The sequence below is a fragment of the Acipenser ruthenus genome, chromosome 17, assembly GCF_902713425.1.
Source record: "Acipenser ruthenus chromosome 17, fAciRut3.2 maternal haplotype, whole genome shotgun sequence".
NCBI lineage: Eukaryota > Metazoa > Chordata > Actinopteri > Acipenseriformes > Acipenseridae > Acipenser > Acipenser ruthenus.
This window is the reverse complement of record NC_081205.1, coordinates 13311660-13336980: the sequence shown is the minus strand read 5'-3', so window position 1 is coordinate 13336980 and position 25321 is coordinate 13311660. Positions and strand designations below refer to the sequence as shown.

At 44.2% G+C, this 25321-nt stretch overlaps 2 protein-coding genes and 1 long non-coding RNA gene across 4 annotated transcripts; 2 read left to right on the top strand and 1 right to left on the bottom strand.

Annotated features, from left to right (window-relative positions):
* The first annotated feature begins 809 nt into the window (after window positions 1-809).
* Window positions 810-11263, top strand: LOC117423126 (5'(3')-deoxyribonucleotidase, cytosolic type-like). Its single transcript, XM_034038578.3, has 5 exons — window positions 810-1293; window positions 3369-3469; window positions 7303-7363; window positions 9041-9155; window positions 10213-11263. The coding sequence occupies exons 1-5, from the start codon at window positions 1114-1116 to the stop codon at window positions 10356-10358; spliced, it is 603 nt and encodes a 200-aa protein (XP_033894469.2). The 5' UTR covers window positions 810-1113; the 3' UTR covers window positions 10359-11263.
* Window positions 11264-11573: 310 nt separating this feature from the next.
* armc7 (armadillo repeat containing 7) lies at window positions 11574-18866 on the bottom strand. Of its 2 annotated transcripts, none has more exons than XM_034038732.3 (4): window positions 18615-18866; window positions 14018-14126; window positions 13393-13536; window positions 11574-12297 (listed from the first exon to the last, which is right to left on the bottom strand). In XM_034038732.3, the coding sequence occupies exons 2-4, from the start codon at window positions 14112-14114 to the stop codon at window positions 11960-11962; spliced, it is 579 nt and encodes a 192-aa protein (XP_033894623.1). In that variant the 5' UTR covers window positions 14115-14126; window positions 18615-18866; the 3' UTR covers window positions 11574-11959. The 2 variants fall into 2 exon arrangements, with proteins under 2 accessions (XP_033894623.1, XP_033894624.1); XM_034038733.3 differs by having other exon boundaries at window positions 14018-14121.
* A 118-nt stretch (window positions 18867-18984) lies between these two features.
* LOC117423357 (uncharacterized) lies at window positions 18985-25304 on the top strand. Its single transcript, XR_004547775.3, has 2 exons — window positions 18985-19229; window positions 24280-25304. It is a non-coding gene; the product is annotated as an uncharacterized LOC117423357 (long non-coding RNA).
* Window positions 25305-25321: the final 17 nt, after the last annotated feature.

Here is a 25321-nt window from a genome sequence, read left to right as displayed (position 1 = left end):
TATGGAAGGCCATCCGGGTCAAAAATGCTTTATTTAGTATGCGTTTCAAATATTGAGTACACATATTGATTTGAACCAATCAGACTACATAAAATACTGCGTGTTCTAAATAAATATAGCGGGCTGGTCATTTTACAGTAGTATCTACGGAGTGGCACTGAGGTCAAGCTATCAGACACTTATCCTATCTATCTATCTATCTATCTATATATAAACAGAGGGCCTGTCAGGGGCCGGAATTCACACCACCAAAACAGTATATTATATATATATATATATATATATATATATATATATATATATATATATATATATCTATCGCTCAAGTCGCTACTCGCTGTCACTCTCTCTGTCACTGTCTGCTGTCTTTACAAAGGTACCACTAAATGTTCCTGTCAGGACTCTGCACTCTGATTGGTTATCATACTATTGTTAATAAAACAATGAATAATCCTCTCCAAACACCAAAACCCTAAACCTAAGGTCAGTATCCTATACTGCAGCCATTACACATCTAAAGCAGTTCATGTTTGGCAGTAAGCGTTTTTGTTACTTTTAAAAAAAAGTGACCACAGGTGCTGACTTCCTCAGTTGTCCTAACAGGCACATTTCGTGGTAACTTTGTAAGCACTGCTCACTGTCTCACCCCACCTGTCACTCGTGCTGACTTCCTCAGTTGTCCTAACAGGCACATTTCGTGGTAACTTTGTAAGCACTGCTCACTGTCTCACCCCACCTGTCACTCATGCACCCCTTATATTGCCTCTCCTCATTTCCCGCCGCTGTCTGGCTCAACCAATGAACGCATGGTCCGCAGCACCCCTCCTCCCGCTGCAAACTACCGGCGTGACCCGTTCTCTTTGGCAGGATTTATATGGGAATTAAACAGTTAATTTTCTGCTCCGCCCCCTGCTTGGCTGGCGTTTAGAAAATCAGAGACACGAGACTTTAAGTGGTCCTGGATACATTCAGACTCGTATCGGTTGACCAGCGGCAGAGTCCAAACGCCCTCCCTGCTTTGAGTCCCCTGCCCTGAGGCACTGTGCGAGCCTCCGACCGGGGAGACGTCTGTTTGTGCAAGCTGCCCTCGTGTCGCTTTGGTGCTGCTGGACGATGTCGGGGTCCGGTTCGGTTCGGGTTCTGGTCGATATGGACGGGGTCCTGGCAGATTTCGAGGGCGCATTGCTGCGAAAGTACCGTGAACGCTACCCAGGAGAACCTTTTATTGAGCTGAGCGAAAGAAGAGGCTTCTTGGCCCGGGATCAATACAGACAGATCAGTCCGGAGCTGGGGGTAAGGAAACGAAACTAAAACGTAGCCTACTTTTTATTTAAATATTGTAGTACTGTAACTGTAACTGTGTGCCACGATGTACAGTAGCGCGCATTTATAATCAAAATTGTAATACCCTTTGCTGTTTACCCAATAAACAGGCCTACAGCAACTTACTGTTGCATGTGTATGTGTCTGATACAGTGGCAACATGTCAGTGACTAATGTGATACAGTAACGATACATATGCAAGGCTCTTATACCAGATACATTTGAACAGTGTGTAGCTTTTCATGTGATGCATTGTACAGAAAACCATGTAAGATAGATGATACAATGGTAAAGTGTGGTTTGCTGTTAGTAAACCCTCTTTCGTACTTTAGTGGTTCTAACCACAGTATTATGTTGTTAGACTCGTTTTTTTTTTTAGTACTGTACATATATATAAACCACAAGCTTTCGAGATCAAGTCACCTGCTACAAAACAATAGTTGATCATGTGTAACTGGGGGCTTGGACTTGACTGCAGTGTGTCTGGTGGACTGCCCTGATGAAGCTGCATGCTGTGTTAATGGAGAGCTCACTGGGAACAGTCTCCTGTGTGTTGAGGCCTCAGTTGTTGCGGGACAAAAAATAAACTGAAAACAAAATGCAGAACATTTAAGGGACTTGTTTTTATTATTCTTAATGTGTTTGTTACAAGAGCTTCATGTGTTCTGGTTAGTGTGCATGTTCAGGTGTTCCCGTGGTTAGCGTGCATGTCCAGGTGTTCCCCTGGTTAGCGTGCATGTCCAGGTGTTCCCCTGGTTGGCGTGCATGTCCAGGTGTTCCCCTGGTTAGCGTGCATGTCCAGGTGTTCCCCTGGTTAGCGTGCATGTCCAGGTGTTCCCCTGGTTAGCGTGCATGTCCAGGTGTTCCCCTGGTTAGCGTGCATGTCCAGGTGTTCCCCTGGTTAGCGTGCATGTCCAGGTGTTCCCCTGGTTGGCGTGCATGTCCAGGTGTTCCCCTGGTTGGCGTGCATGTCCAGGTGTTCCCCTGGTTGGCGTGCATGTCCAGGTGTTCCCCTGGTTGGCGTGCATGTCCAGGTGTTCCCCTGGTTGGCGTGCATGTCCAGGTGTTCCCCTGGTTGGCGTGCATGTCCAGGTGTTCCCCTGGTTGGCGTGCATGTCCAGGTGTTCCCCTGGTTGGCGTGCATGTCCAGGTGTTCCCCTGGTTGGCGTGCATGTCCAGGTGTTCCCCTGGTTGGCGTGCATGTCCAGGTGTTCCCCTGGTTGGCGTGCATGTCCAGGTGTTCCCCTGGTTAGCGTGCATGTCCAGGTGTTCCCCTGGTTAGCGTGCATGTCCAGGTGTTCCCCTGGTTGGCGTGCATGTCCAGGTGTTCCCCTGGTTGGCGTGCATGTCCAGGTGTTCCCCTGGTTGGCGTGCATGTCCAGGTGTTCCCCTGGTTGGCGTGCATGTCCAGGTGTTCCCCTGGTTGGCGTGCATGTCCAGGTGTTCCCCTGGTTGGCGTGCATGTCCAGGTGTTCCCCTGGTTGGCGTGCATGTCCAGGTGTTCCCCTGGTTGGCGTGCATGTCCAGGTGTTCCTCTGGTTAGTGTGCATGTTCAGGTGTTCCTCTGGTTAGTGTGCATGTTCAGGTGTTCTGGTTAGTATGGATGTCCAGGTGTTCCTGTGGTTAGTGTGCATTTTCAGGGGTTGTGTGGTGGCCGTGGTTTGTGTACATCAGGGCTTCTCAAACTCGGTCCTGGGGACCCCCTGTGTCTGCTGGTTTTCATGCCAACCGAGCTCTGTTACTCTTACCTCTAGACCCTTAATTGAACTAGTAATTTGCTTAATTAGACCGTTGTACTTGTTTTCAGCTCTTGAACAGTTGCATAGTTCAAGTTTCAATTTCAATAACATTTTATAGCTGAAAACAAGTAAAAAGGTCTAATTAAGCAAATTACTAGTTCATTTAAGGGTTCAGTAATTGAGAGCTTGGTTGGTATGAAAACCAGCAGTCACAGGGGGTCCCCAGGACCGAGTTTGAGAAGCTCTGGTGTACATCATGTAGTTGTCACTGTCCTGTGTTGCTAAAGCCCTTTTGTTGTTTTCCAGCCCAAGCTATCGAGTGTCTACGAGTCACCGGGCTTCTTCCTGGATCTTAAGCCAATCTCAGGAGCCATTGAAGCCATGAAGGAGATGAGCAACCTGAGAAAGTGAGAGAGAGATCAATACAGACAGCATAACTAGCAGTTCTGAGACAGACCTGTAGTTTTAAAGCTTTTCCGTGCACTTTTATTAACACAAATAAAACAAAATAAAAACCTAACTCCTTCTTTGGAGTGCGAACTAAACTTTTAACTACGTCCTAAACCGTCAGCCAGACGGCTAAGCCATTTATCGGTTACAAAAACAAGTTCCACACAGTGCACATAATATTCACCATGCCTTCCTCCAGGTCTCTTCACACAGGTATTATCCAGGCTTCACACAGACACTTTGGCCTGGTTACTGGCCTGGTTACCTGCCTACTTAATTACAGACAGGTGTTCCTCATTCCATTAGACAGGTGTTTCCCATGCTGGCTCTAATTCTAACCCCAAGGCTTTCTGGGGGATGTAGTCCTGTACTACACCTTAAGGACTACTTCTTCCTCTCTCCTCCCCCTACTCTGCTACAATATATATTGGCAAAAAAAATAAATAAATAAAAAAAAGTTGAACAAACCTCTTGCAGATCCTGTTCATGTTACAAAGGTAAAAGTTATCATCTTATAAAGCCTGGAAACTTTTTGCAAACTGCAAAGCAATGTTAAGTCCCTTGGATGATGATGTTAATGTTAAAATTTGATGACCCATATTATTAAAACTAATTGTCTCCCAGCAAAACTACAGCAACCTAGAATTACCATATTCACACTGTCAGAAATATGTGATTTTAAAAGGACAAGAATATAACATCAATATTAATAAGTAGATGGGTTCATACCTTTATTGACATGCATTTGGTTCACTGTTACTTAAGTTGCCTTACACTGCTGGAACTGGTAACTGCTGCTGACCGGTACGACTGGTGCTCACACTGGCTGGTGCTCACACTGACTGATGCTGACACTGTGACTGGTGCTGACACTGTGACTGGTGCTGACAATGTTACTGATGCTGATACTGCTGGGACTGGTGCTGACACAGCTGGGTCTGGTACTGACACTGCTGGGACTGGTGCTGTTTGTGTACAATATTTGTATGACTCTATAGTACTTTGACAAGGTATTCATCAATAATAATAATAATAATAATAATAATAATAATGTGATGTTCCCACCTTTGAATGCTAGATCTCCTTTGAACGTTTACACAGTTTCTCAATCAATTCTAATATTCTTTTGTCAGTATAAATCGACGATAGGAAGTAGTACAGTACTTCAGGCGGGGGAAACCGGTCACTGAGGTCCCGGTGCTGCCTAGCGCACAGGCTGGGTCACTATAGATGCAAATACACAGCCACTATCCTAGAATAAAACGCTATGCTATAGCAGGTAGGTGATACTTGGCCGAGCTGACTGTCCAGTTAAAGTTACACATGTTAGCTACACATTTAATGTCATCATAAAAACAGGTTCTTGGATTTTTGCTGTACTGGTGTTAAAACATTTCTACATGGGGAATAAAAAATATTTATCAAAACATATTGCAGCTAAACATCACATTGCGCAGGGGAAAAACAACGAATATAAATGATAAATTCACTTAACATTGATTCTTACCAAGAGTTGGCTTCTTTAGAAAGAAATGTGTAATTGGTTGTTTTTTTTCTCCGTTTCATGTTAGTGCTGCACTGTAAACCAGAGTACAGAGTAACTTGGGAAACTGACTAATGAGAAACGTCTTTGTGGCGTGAATTTGACATACCCCAGTGTCTGTACAGCCCGAGATCACAGTAATGTGAAGAAATTAAAAATAATATTTTATATATCTCAATTTTACACTAAAAGTGGGTACGTTTAGGTTTTTTTTGTCTTTTTTTGTCTTCACAATTAAGAATTCTTACCGAGGCGGCTGCCTCAATGGACGCTACGCACCTGATTTTATATATATATATATATATATATATATATATATATATATATATATATAATCAACAAAAGTTTATACCAGCGCTAAAAAATATTTGTCCACTCCTCTCCAAACTGGGATGCCTTGTTCCGGGAATTAAATATGGAAAAAAAATCCTAACTGTAGAAAACCACAGAAAGAGAGAGAAACAGCAACTCCCTTGGATCACTGAGATTTGTGGGTGTGGAGAAGATAAACGTACCAGCTAGAGGGGGGAATGAGGTTAACATTCTGTTACGAAGAGAAGCACATTGGATTCTTACTTTGAATACATTGGAACCTTTGGGTCTCAATGACAATATCAAATTATGTCTGTTAATCTAACAACATGTATTTAGTAGTTAATCAGATTGATCTATAGTTTTTATAAGATGTGAAGTGCCTTTATCATGATGCAATTATAATCACCTGTTGAAAATAATGATTTATTAACTGACCATTGACTAAATGACTTGATACTAATTGTTAAACTATTGATATAAGGTGTGGTCTCGGCTTTGAAGTCTTTAAAATGTTGGAAACATAGGTGTTTTACAATGTTTTGATGAAGACAAACTGTCGAAACGCGTTAACATTATAGCTTGCTGACTTTTGTAATATGAAAATAAAAATACTTTTATCGACAAATTGAGTGCAGAGCCGGATTTATATTTTATATATATTATATATATATATATATATATATATATATATATATATATATATATATATATATGTGTATATATATATATATATATAATGTATGTGTGTGTGTGTGTGTGTGTGTGTGTGTGTGTGTGGATATTATTATACATACCAGAAGAGTGGGTATATCTAGCATGGGATATAATTTTGTTCACACTTGAGTCGGATAACATGCTCATTGGGACTAGTTTTGAATGCCTTATTCGTCTGATTCTGTATGACACATGCATCCACATTGTTTAGAAATCACATCCTAGCCTTTTGAAAGGCGCTATATAACATAAATATTGATATTGATGGGACTTTATTTACAGTCCAATCCAGTACTGTGCTGCTGATATTATTTATTAATTTTCATTTAGCAGACACTTTTATCCAAAGCAGCTTACAGACTAGAGGGTGAACTATGCATCACAACTGCTGCTGCAGAGTCACTTACAATAGGACCTCGCTTTTACGTCTCATTCAAAGGACGGAGCGCAAGGAGGTTCAGTGACTTGCTCATGGTCACACACACAAAGTCAGTGGCTGAGCTGGGATTGAAACCGGAACCTCCTGGTAACAAGCCCATTTCTTTAACCACTGGACCATTAAAAAGTTCAGGATGGAGCTGCATGTCGGTAGTTCAAACAATACTGCCACCTGTACGTGTATTATAACCACTTGAAAATGTCATTTAAAATTTCTATTGTTGTTTTGATTTGGACTCCTATTTCCTTGAGAACGACGAGTTTAATCAAGAAATGTCAGTTACCCATTTGACTGCGTCTGATTTACCTGAGCAGTCTGTAGCCCCTCCACTAACACCGGTAAAGGGAGGAAACAACAGAGAGGATATAAACTGACAGACTGAGCTCAAGGTTCTGTCTAGAGATGGTTGCGAAGAGGCCATAAACAGGGTTTGAAATTAATTAGTGTCGAAGCAGAGTGCCTATTGTTTCTGTATCACTAATTTACAGACCAAAAATTTAGATTCTGCGATGCTTGGCAAGGACATTCAATCGAGAAAGCTATTGAGAGTATCATAGTCTGGGATATAGGGAGGAACCTCTCCTGCTGTGTGTACTTAAAGCTGTTACATTAGCATTTTTACAAGACTAAATACACCATGGTCATCCACCCGTTCATAATACTGAAAGCTCAGTTGTATTGTTTGCTGTGTACTGAAAGCTTATTTGTATTGTTTGATGTGTATTGAATGTGTGTTGCTCTGATTGTAAATCCATCTCTCATTCTCTCTTCCTGTCCAGCACAGAAGTGTTTCTCTGCACCAGCCCGATCCTGCAGTATGAACACTGTGTCCAGGAGAAGGTAATACAGAGGGGCTGCTTTTCTTTGTGTCTTAAAATGAGTGCTAACCAAGACATTCCAATGCATCTCGCCCTCCGCTGGGGGGTATTGGTGCCTGTGTGTAGGCAAGTAACCTTGGTGAGGACATTCTTCAGCACAAGTAATGGAGAGTAACTAAATCTGGGGATCTGCCAGCCTGCCTGTGTCACATTTTCACACACACCTCTCATAATATAGCGCCTTTCCTGTTGGCTACTGTGATGCTGTATGGGGCTGTAGTGTGGGGGTACCAGAGACAATGCAAAGGATATATTTTAACGCTGTAGCGTGTGTTTATTTTTTCAATATATACTGGAGCCAGACTTTATCTGACCCTTTAAAATCAAACAAAAAACAATCTCCTCTTCGGTGAGACTAACTAAACTTTTAATCTGCTTCAGATTGCCAATACAAACATCCTCTAATTTACCACGGGCGGCTGTACCGTTCCCCTGTAAATTTGAAAAAGTTTAGACCTGTTCTGTAACAGTTGTTTGTTTCCATGCTGCTGGACCCATGCACCTTTGTCCCAGTTCACAAAGTGAACCAGACTGCCTGTGAGGGCTGGGTGTTTATTAGCTCCAGCTCCTCTACCTACCAACATGCCTACGGGAATAAGGCCCTATCCAGCCGTAGACTGAAATATCTACCCTCAGCCATCCTGCTGCTATATATATATATATATATATATATATATAGCTCTGGAAAAAATTAAGAGACCACTGCAAAATTATCAGTTTCTCTGGTTTTACTATTTATAGGTATGTGTTTGGGTAAAATGAACATTTTTGTTTTATTCTATAAACTACTGACAACATTTCTCCCAAATTCCAAATAAAAATATTGTCATTTAGAGCATTTATTTGCAGAAAATGACAATTGGTCAAAATAACAAAAAAGATGCCGTGTTGTCAGACCTCGAATAATGCAAAGAAAATAAGTTCATATTCATTTTTAAACAACACAATACTAATGTTTTAACTTAGGAAGAGTTCAGAAATCAATATTTGGTGGAATAACCCTGATTTTCAAGCACAGCTTTCATGCGTCTTGGCATGCTCTCCACCAGTCTTTCACCAGTCTTTCACATTGATGTTGGGTGACTTTATGCCACTCCTGACGCAAAAATTCAAGCAGCTCGGCTTTGTTTGATGGCTTGTGACCATCCATCTTCCTCTTGATCACATTCCAGAGGTTTTCAATGGGGTTCAGGTCTGGAGATTGGGCTGGCCATGACAGGGTCTTGATCTGGTGGTCCTCCATCCACACCTTGATTGACCTGGCTGTGTGGCATGGAGCATTGTCCTGCTGGAAAAACCAATCCTCAGAGTTGGGGAACATTGTCAGAGCAGAAGGAAGCAAGTTTTCTTCCAGGACAACCTTGTACTTGGCTTGATATATATAATGTATAAATGTGTATATATAATTGTTATGAAACATAAGTCCAGCTGCATCCACAATAACCCCATCAAGTGATAATCATGTTTGAAAATCTTGGTTAGTACTCTTCACCAGGGACACTGATCATACCTTTGAGTTGCATGCCATATGTGTGCTGCATGTTAGGAAAAACAAAATACAATAAAATCTCTACTGCAAGGCCAAGTGATTTGTCTAGAATCCAACATGTTGTAATATTATTTTTTTTTCTTTTACCAGTTTTTGTGGGTGGAAAAGCATCTTGGTGCAGAGTTTGTGCAGCGGCTGATTTTGACGCGGGACAAGACCATAGTGCATGCTGACCTGCTGATTGATGATAAGGATAGTATCAAGGGTGAGTCTGCAGAGGGGATTCAGGGACTTCATGCTTCGGTCAAGGGTGAGTCTGCAGAGGGGATTCAGGGACTTCATGCTCCGGTCAAGGGTGAGTCTGCAGAGGGGATTCAGGGACTTCATGCTCTGGTCACAAGATCTCAATGATAAACTGAAGCAGGTACAACACACTGTCCTTGGTGCTCCTGAAGTGTGAGGGACAATGGCAGGTACAGTGTGCTATGATGAGAGCTTCACCTTCCTCTATTTAGTCTGCTTACTAAATGTAGAGCACAGTTTTTGATTAAGCAGCTTACTTATATGTGTAGTTATTAAAAGCTTAAAAAAAGCCTATGTTGAAAAGTAATGTGAGTAAAAATAAAGTAGATGGTAAAATAAGGAAATTTCAAGTCCTTTGATACGCTCATCGTTTGTATTACATTATGCAGGAGGCTCTTCTCACAAGCACACGAGTCAGTGTTCTGAGATACATGAATTCTCCAAAGCTTATACAGTTTGCACATAGCAATCAAACCCCTCCCCTTCATCCCCTCCTGGCTGATTATTGTAACTAGTCTATCCTTTGAAAATTATATTGCTTTTTATAGTTGTGAGTTAAGGGCTTTTGTCTATTTTCCTTTGAAATTTTAACACAGAATACAGTGCAATCACCAATGTAGGGAACACTAAAGCTTTCCTGCCGTCCGGCTGCTTCTTAATATTGATGCCAAATTGCCTTCATACTAGCTGTCTATGTAACCAGTTTCTCTAAAGTATATGTTTATCTAACAAGGTGTATTTTATGTAACACACTGCAAGATACATATTGCTCCCCAAGACTTGTAGCTAAGTTTCTTTTAGTATTTCTAACTCCCCCAGCCAGTGTAGCGGCAGTCTGGTTTTGTGGATGTATTGTGAATCTATACGCTATGATTAAATGTTAATTCTGATGATGCAAGTTTTCTATAAAACGATCACTGGCACAACATTGGTCTTTCTGGCAGCGGTAGATTTTCCCTGCTTATTTGATGCTGCTGTGACAGTCCACACTGATGGCCTGTCTTGTGTTGATTCTGCAGGGGTGCAGGCCTCACCCAGCTGGGAGCACATCCTCTTCACCTGCTGCCACAACCAGCACCTGCAGCTTCAGCCCCCCCAGCGCAGACTCCAGTCCTGGGCCGATGACTGGAGAGCCATCCTGGACAGCAAGAGGAGGCCAAATTAAGAGTAGCCACTGTAAACATCAGCACTGAGAAGAGAGACATAGAGGAGCCACTGTAAACATCAGCACCCAGCATTGAGGAGAGAGACAGAGAGGAGCCACTGGAAACATCAGCACACAGCATTGAGGAGAGAGACAGAGAGGAGCCACTGGAAACTTCAGCACCCAGCATTGAAGAGAGAGACAGAGTGAAGCCACTGGTTAGGTATATGCTACAGGCAGGACAGACAGTTGTATCACACAAGTAAATAACTTTACACTCAGGGAAAAGGAGGAGTGGAACTTGTATTTATAGCACCTTTCCTCCACACAAAGAGTTGAAGCATAGAGTAAAAGACAAGTACATCAAATTGTCACTTTGGAAATAAGATACAATTACCTCCTCAAGAAACTAGAGATTCTCAGAGTAACCAGCTTCTGTGTCATTGGAGTAGCGGTTTTCTTACTATTTTACGTATTTGCAATCATGGGTTCTGTCGCTCCAATATTGCGTTTGAATATTTTTCTCAAAATGTGCCTATAGCAGACTTTGAGGTTCCTGCTAGTGCCCGGCGCTTAGGATTCTCCTGACATGCTCAAACCAGGTAAGAGTGAACCCGAGCGGTGGATCCCATAAGCACTCGGAGTGATTGCAAGCACCATACAATGAAACTGAAACACTGACACTGAAACAAACACTTGTTACTCTTTGATTCTTTTTTAGATTAGTGCTCCAGGGTCGTCCTTTATCTGTTTTAATTGTGCGACATGTTTGCACAAAACTGTAACACAAAATGAAATGGTCTCTATTGTACTTGACCCTTGAGTGGAGTCTATTTAAACAACACGGCAAATGTCTTTTTTTCATGTGAAGTCACTCACTGTTTGGTTAGCTATTGTATCTGAATAAAAGTTTATTTTAAAATGTGTTCAAATGGGCTGATCCAGGGTTTATTAATGCACTTGTTTAAGCTTCTTCATTAATACGAAGAGAGGTACAGTGCTGTTAAATGGCCATTTGACATTATTCATATTTAATGTATATTAGTGCATAGGTTTTCATGTTCAAATATGCCTTAAAAGTGTAACAAATACGTTAAATATTCTTTCATTTTGAATTAGCTGGAAAACAAAAAGTATAATTTGTACTATATTACAGTGGCTAGGAATTTAAATCTTCCAAAAAGGGTCCCCATATTATACACAGCTTTATAGAGATTCAATATCGTGGCACACGAGTGAATTACGCAAAAAAAACCTGAACATTTTATTGATCATTTAAATTGACATGACAGGTAAGATTATACATAGATTATACACTTATTTACAAAGACCAGTTTGTACAGTCAGGTAACATGGCACATGAAAACAATACCTTGAGTACACAAACCTCCTATAGACCTTTACTCAACATCCTGGTTATACTGCTGCACTCAGGGAGATGTATCGCTGATCCTTCCACTGCAATGGTGAGACTGGCAGTAAAGTCTGCACTGCAATGGGGAGACTGGTATTAAGGTCTGACACTCCAACGCAGATTTTGTTTGTTACCCAACACAACCGCTTTACTAACCAGTACTCTAAGCCTGCAGGACTGGGGGCCCCCGTGTCTCTGTCTCTCTGCTCTAGTCCCTGGGCAGAGGGATCCCCAGCGCACTGTGCTCCTGCAGGCTCCGAGCTCTCTCCAGCTGCTCGGGGCTGCAATAATCCTGCAGGAAGACTTCAGCCAGGTTGCTAAGCCTCTTGTTTTCGGAGAGGGAGAAGCGCACCATGCACTCCACCACCGGGGGTGCTGTGATCTGCGAGCGGGCAGCGGGCGTGACCAGGTACATGAGTGCAGTGATGGCAGACAGGACTGTCTCCTCACGAGGGCTTGACAGGCAGCCAGTCACCAACTCTACCCCCCGGTTCTGGAGGATGTAGGCCTTGTTCACTTTGTCCAGGCATAGGTTGCACAGTCCCCCTGCAAAACAGAAGAGTGTTAGGAAAGAATGGTACTAAAACACATCCCCAGCTGCCACTGGAAATACAAAACTAGAGGTGTCAGTGTCTTTAAAAAGACAGTAGATTACAACTGCTAGTTCTCCTGCAAACAGAAATGAATGATTATATTAAAGACTAATATGCATCCAGAGCAACTGCTGCAAGGACAGAGCTAGCAGTGCCAAGTTTACTTTACTCCCTGCACAGACTTCAAAATCTTAACATATTGTTACCGCCTGCCCGTCCAGCTCGGTCGGCTTACGCTGCGGGAGTCTCGCAGATCGTCGGAGGGTAGCTGGAGACCAAAGGCCTACTTTATTCAGAGGCGGGAAATTATAAGAACATGAGAAAGTTTACAAGATTCAGCCCATCTTGCTCGTTTGGTTGTTTGTAGCTTATTGATCCCAGAATCTCATCAAGCAGCTTCTTGAAGGATCCCAGGGTCTCAGCTTCAACAACATTACTGGGGAGTTGGTTCCAGACCCTCACAATTCTGTGTAAAAAAGTGCCTTCTATTTTCTGTTCTGAATGCCCCTTTATCTGAACATAATGCACTGCACTGCACTGACTCAGCCAGTTTAAATAGAATGAATAGTACGGTTTATTAGCAGAATAAAATACAAATACAGAGGCTGGAGTTAGCACGGTTAATCAGGGAGTGTGAAACCAGTCTATACTGTATTTTTTCCCTGGTGTACTGTCCATGCTGTGAGGGGTATATGTCTGGGCGAGACTGGCTGAACTCAGTGTTGTGATTGGTCTGTCTGGGCGAGGCTGGCTGTACTCAGTGTTGTGATTGGTCTGTCTGGACGAGGCTGGCTGAACTCAGTGTTGTGATTGGTCTCTCCAGGCGAGGCTGGCTGTACTCAGTGTTGTGATTGGTCTGTCTGGACGAGGCTGGCTGAACTCAGTATTGTGATTGGTCTGTCTGTGCGAGGCTGGCTGTACTCAGTGTTGTGATTGGTCTGTCTGGGTGAGACTGGCTGTACTCGGTGTTGTGATTGGTCTCCCCGGGCGAGGCTGGCTGTACTCAGTGTTGTGATTGGTCTTTCCAGGCGAGGCTGGCTGCACTCACCCATGCCGTACTCCACCAGGTTCTCCTGGTCCTCGGTCAGCATGTCCAGGAAGAGGTCTGGGACCTGCAGCCGCCGCAGGTGCTCGTAGTTCGCCGGGTTGTACGAGAAGTTCGCCAGATTTGCCAGCACCTGCTCCTTCGCCTCTGAGGAAACAAAGTAACCATTATTAAAGCAACAAAACAAGGAACTGACCAAAATAACAAGTTACCTGCTCCTGGCTGCAAGTCATTAACAAAATGGGTTTTATCACCTTTATTACCTAGAGCATATGCTTTGCCCTTCCATCAGTGCTAAACAGGGCCCAATAATTTACATTAAACACAATCGGGAATAACTTATGGGCAGTTCATTATGGATGTTTAAAATGAGTTAGTATTTACAGACCCCGATTACCACTAACTACCTTACCTAAATTAACAAGACTAGTGCCAACGAGGTCTGTGAAAGTGAAGTAGAGTGAATCTTTAGTGAGCTACCCAACAGATTCTGTAGATATCTTTATACAGCCTGTCATTTTATTCTAAACCTTTGTGATGTATAATACAGATTATATGTGTCAAGTACTTTTAGGAGTAAATGTGAATTTTGGTCCTAATTGCGGAGAGAGGAGAGAGGTCATGCTACCTTGGCTGTCGGTGTCCTGGAACTCAGTGACCAGGGCCTGCAGATACTCAAACCTGTCTGACCCCTGGGAACCACTGCCGCCTCTCCTCGGAAACATCTCTCACCTGCGCTGAGGAGTGAGCACACAGGCATTAATACACAGGGGCAGAGATACCCTCATCCATGCTGGGGAGTGAGCACACAGGCATTAATACACGGGCAGGGATACCTTCACCCTGGGGATTGAGCACACAGGCATTAATACACGGGCAGGGATACCTTCACGCTCGGGAGTGAGCACACAGGCATTAATACACAGGGGCAGGGATACCCTCACCCACGCTGGGGAGTGAGCACACAGGCAGGGATACCCTCACCCACGCTGGGGAGTGAGTACACAGGCAGGGATACCCTCACCCACGCTGGGGAGTGAGCACACAGGCAGGGATACCCTCACCCACGCTGGGGAGTCAGCACACAAGCATTAATACATGGGCAGGGATACCCTCACCCACGCTGGGGAGTGAGCACACAGACATTAATACACAGGGGCAAGGATACCCTCACCCACGCTGGGGAGTGAGCACACAGGCATTAATACATGGGCAGGGATACCCTCACCCACGCTGGGGAGTGAGCACACAGGCAGGGATACCCTCACCCACGCTGGGGAGTGAGCACACAAGCATTAATACATGGGCAGGGATACCCTCACCCACGCTGGGGAGTGAGCACACAGACATTAATACACAGGGGCAAGGATACCCTCACCCACGCTGGGGAGTGAGCACACAGGCATTAATACATGGGCAGGGATACCCTCACCCATGCTGGGGAGTGAGCACACAGGCAGGGATACCCTCTCCCACGCTGGGGAGTGAATACACTGGCAGGGATACCCTCACCCACACTGGGGAGTGAGCACACAGGCATTAATACATGGGCAGGGATACCCTCACCCACGCTGGGGAGTGAGCACACAGACATTAATACACAGGGGCAAGGATACCCTCACCCACGCTGGGGAGTGAGCACACAGGCAGGGATACCCTCACCCACGCTGGGGAGTGAGCACACAGGCAGGGATATCCTCACCCACGCTGGGGAGTGAGCACACAGGCATTAATACATGGGCAGGGATACCCTCACCCACGCTGGGGAGTGAGCACACAGGCATTAATACATGGGCAGGGATACCCTCACCCATGCTGGGGAGTGAGCACACAGGCAGGGATACCCTCTCCCACGCTGGGGAGTGAATACACTGGCAGGGATACCCTCACCCACGCTGGGGAGTGAGCACACAGGCATTAATACATGGGCAGGGATACCCTCACCCACACTGGGGAGTGAGCACACAGACATTAATACACAGGGGCAAGGATACCCTCACCCACACTGGGGAGTGAGCACACAGGCATTAATACACAGGGGCAAGGATACCCTCACCCACGCTGGGGAGTGAGCACACAGGCATTAATACACAGGCAGGGATACCCTCACCCACGCTGGGGAGTGAGCACACAGGCAGGGATACCCTCACCCACGCTGGGGAGTGAATACACAGGCAGGGATACCCTCACCCACGCTGAGGAGTGAGCACACAGGCAGGGATACCCTCACCCACGCTGGGGAGTGAGCACACAGGCAGGGATACCCTCACCCACGCTGGGGAGTCAGCACACAAGCATTAATACATGGGCAGGGATACCCTCACCCACGCTGGGGAGTGAGCACACAGACATTAATACATAGGGGCAAGGATACCCTCACCCACGCTGGGGAGTGAGCACACAGGCATTAATACATGGGCAGGGATACCCTCACCCACGCTGGGGAGTGAGCACACAGGCAGGGATACCCTCACCCACGCTGGGGAGTGAGCACACAAGCATTAATACATGGGCAGGGATACCCTCACCCACGCTGGGGAGTGAGCACACAGACATTAATACACAGGGGCAAGGATACCCTCACCCACGCTGGGGAGTGAGCACACAGGCAGGGATACCCTCACCCACGCTGGGGAGTGAGCACACAGGCAGGGATATCCTCACCCACGCTGGGGAGTGAGCACACAGGCATTAATACATGGGCAGGGATACCCTCACCCACACTGGGGAGTGAGCACACAGACATTAATACACAGGGGCAAGGATACCCTCACCCACACTGGGGAGTGAGCACACAGGCATTAATACACAGGGGCAAGGATACCCTCACCCACGCTGGGGAGTGAGCACACAGGCATTAATACACAGGCAGGGATACCCTCACCCACGCTGGGGAGTGAGCACACAGGCAGGGATACCCTCACCCACGCTGGGGAGTGAATACACAGGCAAGGATACCCTCACCCACGCTGAGGAGTGAGCACACAGGCAGGGATACCCTCACTCACGCTGGGGAGTGAATACACTGGCAGGGATACCCTCACCCACGCTGAGGAGTGAGCACACAGGCATTAATACACAGGCAGGGATACCCTCACCCTCGCTGGGGAGTGAGCACACAGGCAGGGATACCTTCACGCTGGGGAGTGAGCACACAGGCAGTGATACCCTCACCCACGCTGGGGAGTGAGACACAGGCAGGTATACCCTCACCCACGCTGAGGAGTGAGCACACAGGCAGGGATACCCTCACCCACGCTGGGGAGTGAGCACACAGGCAGGTATACCCTCACCCATGCTGGGGAGTGAATACACAGGCAGGGATATCCTCACCCACGCTGGGGAGTGAGCACACAGGCATTAATACATGGGCAGGGATACCCTCACCCACACTGGGGAGTGAGCACACAGACATTAATACACAGGGGCAAGGATACCCTCACCCACACTGGGGAGTGAGCACACAGGCATTAATACACAGGGGCAAGGATACCCTCACCCACGCTGGGGAGTGAGCACACAGGCATTAATACACAGGCAGGGATACCCTCACCCACGCTGGGGAGTGAGCACACAGGCAGGGATACCCTCACCCACGCTGGGGAGTGAATACACTGGCAGGGATACCCTCACCCACGCTGAGGAGTGAGCACACAGGCATTAATACACAGGCAGGGATACCCTCACCCTCGCTGGGGAGTGAGCACACAGGCAGGGATACCTTCACGCTGGGGAGTGAGCACACAGGCAGTGATACCCTCACCCACGCTGGGGAGTGAGACACAGGCAGGTATACCCTCACCCACGCTGAGGAGTGAGCACACAGGCAGGGATACCCTCACCCACGCTGGGGAGTGAGCACACAGGCAGGGATACCCTCACCCATGCTGGGGAGTGAATACACAGGCAGGGATATCCTCACCCACGCTGGGGAGTGAGCACACAGGCATTAATACATGGGCAGGGATACCCTCACCCACACTGGGGAGTGAGCACACAGACATTAATACACAGGGGCAAGGATACCCTCACCCACACTGGGGAGTGAGCACACAGGCATTAATACACAGGGGCAAGGATACCCTCACCCACGCTGGGGAGTGAGCACACAGGCATTAATACACAGGCAGGGATACCCTCACCCACGCTGGGGAGTGAGCACACAGGCAGGGATACCCTCACCCACGCTGGGGAGTGAATACACAGGCAAGGATACCCTCACCCACGCTGAGGAGTGAGCACACAGGCAGGGATACCCTCACCCACGCTGGGGAGTGAATACACTGGCAGGGATACCCTCACCCACGCTGAGGAGTGAGCACACAGGCATTAATACACAGGCAGGGATACCCTCACCCTCGCTGGGGAGTGAGCACACAGGCAGGGATACCTTCACGCTGGGGAGTGAGCACACAGGCAGTGATACCCTCACCCACGCTGGGGAGTGAGACACAGGCAGGTATACCCTCACCCACGCTGAGGAGTGAGCACACAGGCAGGGATACCCTCACCCACGCTGGGGAGTGAGACACAGGCAGGTATACCCTCACCCATGCTGGGGAGTGAGCACACAGGCAGGGATACCCTCACCCACGCTGGGGAGTGAGCGCACAGGCATTAATACACAGGCAGGGATACCGAAGAGCCAAACCGCTTCTCAGATGTTTAATATTCTTTATCTGTTTAATCTACTCTATCATTCTCTGTGTGTTCTGTCCAAAGGCTGGGTCTGCTTTGAAAAGAGGTTGAAGTTCTAAAGCACCTACTTATTTAGTTACTGTATATGTGCATAGGTGCGTGGTAAACATTTGAATAGCAATTTGGTATAACTGTATGAGACGTTGCTTTCATAGCATCTATATGTACTTTATATTTTTACGTTGAACTGACACCAAATAATCTAAAGTAAATAAGTGATAAGACTTTTTCACAACTAACTGTAGCTGTTTATTTGGATAAAAACATTATTACACTAAACACTATTCCCACCTTTTTTATTAATACAATGTGATTTCCTTTTAAATGATCTAGACGCTGGTATATTACAAAATTAAACAACACGGCAAATGAGAAGGCATTTATATATTTATTTTTTCTATGCTCCTGTGCTTTTTCTTGACTCGTTGCTTTGCACAAATTGTTTAGAAAGTGACATTAAACCATACTAGTCGAGCATCAGTAATCAGATTAGATTGACTCCTCAGTTTAACTATAACTAGACTTACCGTGAGGTAACCACCAGCAGTTGATTCGCTTTCGTTTACTAATACTATTCAGAATAGTATTCTGTCTTTAAGCCCTCCATTCACTGTATTACTATTAGTGCCTATTTCTGTGTATCTAGCGATGTCTCTTGTGTTAATAGGACGCTTTGAATTCCGTCCCATTGCTTATGTGCTCCGTCAGGAAGTGGTACAACAACATGACGAATGTGAGTCCAGGCGAAAGACATTATTATGCGATTAGAAAGAAAGATTCTTATATCAATGTAACGGAAGATAGTCCGAGATTGTTTGTTGTGATAGCTAAATCATCTTGGGTGATATGATATGAGAACGGCGCGTGATAATTGTAATCACATCTGCAAAAGAACCGTTGTTTCAGTGGGGTTAATAATAAAGTGAGAACCAGGAAGCTGTGTGTTGGGAGTGATTGGAGGTCAGTGAGAAAGTTGTGCGTGCTGTACCAGTGTTTCTGAACCGAGTACACGAAGCGCCACTGCTCGGGTCTGCCGGCAATCCTGTCATGAAACAGAGCCAGCTATCTGCCGCCAAGCGGTTCGGCAAGCCAGTACTTTTCGGTACGATCCTCGTTGGACTGGCGTCCGCTTTCTTAAACAGGTGGGCACTGGGCACTGGGGACTGGACAAGGGTAATCATTAAATATACAGGGTCTCACTATTTACAGCAACAAAAAAACGCAGAAAATGAACCCTGCAAACAGGAAAAAAATAAAGCAAAATATAGTAAATTACAACAAAGATATAATTATATCACAAACAAGGTAACCTGGTGAAGGCACGGACGTGCTGAAACGCGTTGTTTGTTTGTTCTTTTTAAGTTTTTTATATAAATAAAATTAACTGAATTTTGAAGATAACGGGTCATGTCCGTCTTTTAAATGACATGGTGAGTGTGCGGCTGATTATACACATTTTTGATACGATACTGTTGTCTTGCTTTGGCCAGCACCTCATTAATTTACTAAGCATTTGAGTGCACCTATGACATTTTCCATTTATGTATGTATGTATGTATATATATATATATATATATATATATATATATATATATATATATATATATATATATATATATAACCAATAGTACAGCACTTCACCAGTCAAGGACATGACATACATGATGTAAAGTTTATAGTCTTAGAACAGCTAAAATTAGACAAAGCAACATATAGAAGAATAAAAAGAAAGTAAATGGATAAATAGACTGAACACGATTATCCCAGCTGGACTCAACAGAAAAGAATGAACGAATTAACTCCAATAAATATATAACATTTAAATAAATAAAAAACAAAGTGCATTCAAAAGTTGTGCATGCTGATGCGCTGGGGAGGCCAAATCAAGGCTGATCCTCAGAGCCATAATGATAATATGAGTTATAAACTAATGTTAATTAGAATTAATACAGATTTAAATGAAAAAATGATGTCGCAATATATAGAACACCATTACATCATGTAAGAATAAATCATGGCTTTGAATATAAACAATAACAAGTCGATGTCATTCTATCAAAAACCTATAAATACCTCCAATGTTTTGATTCAAACACGTGCTCCCTTGAGAAAGATATGTACAACATATCGAAACGTTGGGCAGCTGGCTCTTTGAGCTAATAATATAACACAATAACCAAACAATAAATGCAATAATAAAGCAACATTGCACAATGAAACACGCTTTGTCACTGCTCCATTGAATTTAGGGGATTAAGATGTCAGTGGTTGGAAGGCATGCTCGCTGCATTAGGTACATCCTAATGGTGAAGTCTCCATAATTCCTTCAACCCTAAATTTGGATGTGTGCGTGTGTTTTTTGTCCGCTTCCGCTGGCCTGGTTTTCTGGCAACCTGTGCCATCTTCAGGATCTCTAATTTGCCTCGAAGATTTTCTGTGAACGTGGTATTCTTGCTTTCATAAAGTTCTGAAAAGCTTGGTCTTGCTGCTCCACCGTCTTTGAACGTAGTTTGAACATATTCAGCTGTAGTCCTCCTGGCATTACCATGATCTGGAAATGTCCCAAGATATTCCCACATATTCTCCACTTTCGATCCAACTCGCATGCTTTTGATAGCATTGTTCTCGCTTGAGATCGCAATAAAATCGGCACAAAGTCACAATTTCTGAAGGTGGTGGTTGTGGTTCCAGTGGTAACCATTCTTTGTTTTTCAGTTTACAAAACTTCCCATTCTGTATGTTTACAGTTTACAGTCGCAGGAACATATCCAGTAACACATAGTAAGTCTTTGTTGTTCTTGAACTGTTACTATACCGTACACCACAGTCATCAGGGAACCCAGTCCGTTTGCCATTTTGTCTTCTCATGTAAGTCTTCTTTACGTTCTTTCAGCTCAGCTTTCAAGGTAGAAGGCACAGAAAGAAGTTCATAGATTTTCTTCACAGGCAAGAAACAACCATTCAGACTGTTGTCATTGGCAAGTGCTGGCTGGGGAGTTGCATCACTAGCGCCTCTTACTGGTGTACTGTTGTTTGGCAATTCAGATACACTCATTTGTGTGGGCGTACTATGGCTTAAGTATGTGATGTCACAAAGAGAATCTGTAATAAGAACAAAATGTTCTCATATAAAATAATATTAGATAATACAAATCAACAGAGATATGTTATTCAGTTAAAATATTGTGATTAAAGAATTGTTACATACCTGTTGTAGAATTTGACTGCAGTACTTTATTTCCAGTCAGTGCTGTAGCCAGGGCAGAAGGGGTAATTATTGTCAACGCTGTCACCTGAGGTATCTGTACCAAGTTACATAGTACCAGACAAGTAGAGTCACGTGTTGCAAGGAACAATGTTGAAACACAGTAAATCAATTCAGCCTCCTGTGCAGGCACACCCAATGGTCCATGGAGTTTACTCAAGTATACAATATATACAGTGACCTCCTTAAGTATTGGGACAGTGAAGTCAAAATTGCTATTTTTGCTGTACACTTAAGCAATATGAAAATACGATTAAAAGATGAATATGAGGCAAAAGTACAGAATGTCACCTTTTATTTCTGGTTGTTTCAACACATATATGCTTTACCAACTAAGAATAACAGCACTTTCAGAGTTACATCCCCCCCATTTTATGTGAGCATAAGTACATTTGGCTCACAGGTGTTTCTAATTGATCAGGTGTTTCCTGTTGCATTGATTGTTCACACATAAAAGAGCTGTGAATGTGTAGTCTCAGTTCTATCCTTTGCTTTTGCCTTTGGAGTCTGCATTTGGTGTTGGTAGGAATAATCCAACATGAAGACTGGGGAGCTGTCTATGAAAGAAAAGCAAGTGATTTGGATGCTAAAAGAAAAGAGGAACTAAATTCGAACCATAGCACAAAAGTTGGGCATAGCCAAATCAACAGTCCTGAAAAAGAAAGAAACCACTGGTGTCTTCAGCAATCGGCAACGACCAGGTTGGCCAAGGAAAACAACAGCCGTTGATGACAGAAAAATGACCAGAGCTGTGAAAAACAACCCTAAAATAAGTGTCAGTGAAATCACCAACAACCTCCAGAATGCTGGGGTGAAAGTGTCACAATCTACTGGTCGCAGAAGACTTCGGCAGCAGAATTACAAAGGCTACACTGCAAGATGCAAACCTCTGATCAGCACCAAAAACAGAAAGGCCAGATTAGAATTTGCTAAAAAGTACAGAGATGAGCCAGTACAGTTTTGGAACAGAGTTTTATGGACAGATGAGACGAAGATTAACCTTTATCAAAGTGATGGGAAGGCAAAAGTGTGGAGAAAAAAAGGAACTGTAGATGATCCAAAGCATACCACCTCATCTGTGAAGCATGGTGGAGGTAGTGTCATGGCATGGGCATGCATGGCTGCCTCCGGAACAGGCTCACTCATCTTTATTGATGATGTAGCGAATGATGGCAGCAGCAGAATGACTTCAGAAGTGTACAGAAGCATCTTGGTTACCAAGTTACAAGAAAATGCCACCAGACTCATTGGGCGGTGCTTCACAATGCAACAGGACAATGACCCAAAACACACTGCCAACGCAACCAAGGAGTTCATCAGGGGGAAAAAGTGGAAAGTTTAAGACTGGACAAGTCAATCTCCTGATTTAAATTCAATTTGAACATGCATTTCACTTGCTGAAGAGGAGACTGAAGTCAGAAACTCCTCAAAACAAGCAACAGCTGAAAATGGCTGCAGTAAAGGCTTGGCAAAGCATCTCAAAAGACGATACCAAGAGTTTGGTGATGTCAATGGGTCACAGACTCACTGCTGTTATTGCATGCAAGAGATTTGCGACTAAATACTAGCTTTTATACTTCTTATATTTGCTTTAAGTTGAATTGTCCCAATACTTATGCTCACATAAAATGGGGGGATGGAACTCTAAAAGTGCTGTTATTCTTAGTTGGTAAAGCATGTATGTCTTGAAACCACCAGAAATAAAAGGTGACATTCTGTACTTTTGCCTCATATTAATCTTTTACTCGTATTTTCATATTGCTTGAGTGTACAGCAAAAATAGCAATTTTGACTTCACTGTCCCAATACTTATGGAGGGCACTGTATATACACACACACACACAGTGCTCACCCGTTATAACGCGCCTCGTTATAGTGCGGAATCAGTTATAACACGGTAGGGTCGTGGCTCCCATTTGCTCCATAATGCCATTACAGTAGCCCTTTTATACTCGTTTATGAAGAACACAAATAGCACGGTCTTGTAACTATAGCGTTATTTTGGGGTTAATACACACACAGAGTCGCATGCTTTGGGGTTGATGCATACATAGAGTGGCTCTTTGGGATTGATACACACACAGAGTTGCATGCTTTGGGGTTAAACATATACCCACCGCACTACACATTAACGATGTTACCTGCCTTGAAACGAACTCGGCGTGCCCCCGTCATGGATGTGTGTATAACTATACGTTTCAGTGTTTCTTACTTGTGCATGTTGGATTTTCAGTGTGTATAGCATTCAGGAATATGGTAATTGTAATGAATGAAATTAGGTATGGTAATCATACATGCTTACAGTACACTGCCCTGCTGGAAACGACAGCAGCTGGTGAGCTAGTGTGCAGCAAGTACAGGGAATTGTAATAAATACGAAGAAAGCCATTGCTGACAATCCAGCAGGCACTGTCTGGATAAAAACATCACATGTTTAGCAATTAGATGAATGTAGAAGCTATATATGTGTTTTATGATAGCAATCATTCAGACTGGTTCTTATTGCTATTGCTCAAATATTGTTGTTGTATTATATACACACGCATGAATGTAGAATATACTGACACACACACACACTGACACGCACACACTGGCATGGACACTGACAAACGCACACTGGCACTGACACTAATATGCACACACACTAACACACACACTGACTGACACACACATACTGACACACGCACACACACTGACACACACATATTAGTAAATATCAGCCCCATCCAGTGCACAGTGGTCTATTGCCAGAATTACAGCAGGACACTTGTATCTAACTTAGCTGTTCACTAGATGGCGCTGTCTTTACTCCTGTAAGCAATGCTAATATCGCCTCATCTCACTTCCACACAAATCAGCGCAGGGTCTTGTCACTTGTCAGAAGCACCAGCAGTGTGTAGTGACTCCAGTCCTGTCTGTTCCTGCAGACACAAGTTCTTTCCAGATGTAGAGGAGGTGCGTGCTCGAGAACGTGCAGAGTACAACGAGAAGCTCCTGGATGTTGTGGAGCGGCGGCAGAGGCAGATGGATCAACTGGCACAGAAGAAGCCTCCTTCAGGGTGACGGGGCAGCACGGCTGCCAACCAGACGAGCCCCCAGTTTGCTTTCCTTGGAAGTTGCCTTCTGTTTAAGACAGTGGCAGTATTGTGTTCTTGTTTTTTTTTTTTCTTATTTATATATAAAGGACACTGATTGTGAGTGCTAATAAACTGGACTAATTCCAAGCACACAACCTGACAAGTACAGCATTTAATGAGAGAATAAAAAAGAGAAAGGAAGTGGGGAAAACAAGTTGCATTCTTTAAAGTCTGTTCAGTTAAGGTCAGGAATGATACATATTGTAATCATGAGGGAATCTGGCTCAGTTAACAGTAAAGTAAGGTTTTAATCTGGGCCAGTGCATGTAATGGAGTGACTATTAATATTTTACAATATATGAGGGACATGCAGGACCAACCCATGTCAGTAAATGCTTGTATTTAGTATTGATTTTGGGCACTAAACTAGCACTGCTACGTTAGGGTCTGTGAAACCAGCTGTAAATGTTCCCAACACTTTGTTGTGCATGTTGGAATGTGCTGAATAAGCAAACAGCGCTTTATCATTGTTTCTGGAGAAGTTTAAAGATGGTCAGCCTATGGCTTTAAAAAAAAAAAATGTTTTCATAGCCTATTTCCACCAGCAGGTGCCATCATTGTTTTTTTCCCAGCCCGTTGTGGGATCACAATGTAGGAGCAGCAACAGCAAGCCTGCCCTGCAATTCCAGTAGGAAGCGTGCTATTACAGATATTTGAATACTCATTACAAACATGGCTTGAAATGGATTCAGTGGTACACATGATGTCCGTATTGGTTCATATAACAGCACATAAATGAATGTAATGGAAAGTGTTATGAAAGGAAACCTAATGCATAAATGAGGTCTGTAATAAACCACACATTCTACAGTGCAGCAGGGTTTCTGTCCTT

Coding starts and splice junctions, on each gene's coding strand:
- LOC117423126 (XM_034038578.3), top strand. CDS start 1,114: ATGTCGGGGTCCGGTTCGGTTCGGGTTCTGGTCGATATGGACGGGGTC. Junction 3,470..7,302: donor GAGATGAGCAACCTGAGAAA/GTGAGAGAGAGA, acceptor CTTCCTGTCCAG/CACAGAAGTGTTTCTCTGCA. Junction 9,156..10,212: donor TGATAAGGATAGTATCAAGG/GTGAGTCTGCAG, acceptor TTGATTCTGCAG/GGGTGCAGGCCTCACCCAGC.
- armc7 (XM_034038732.3), bottom strand. CDS start 14,114: ATGTTTCCGAGGAGAGGCGGCAGTGGTTCCCAGGGGTCAGACAGGTTT. Junction 13,537..14,017: donor CCAGGACACCGACAGCCAAG/GTAGCATGACCT, acceptor TTGTTTCCTCAG/AGGCGAAGGAGCAGGTGCTG. Junction 12,298..13,392: donor CCTGGTGGAGTACGGCATGG/GTGAGTGCAGCC, acceptor TCTGTTTTGCAG/GGGGACTGTGCAACCTATGC.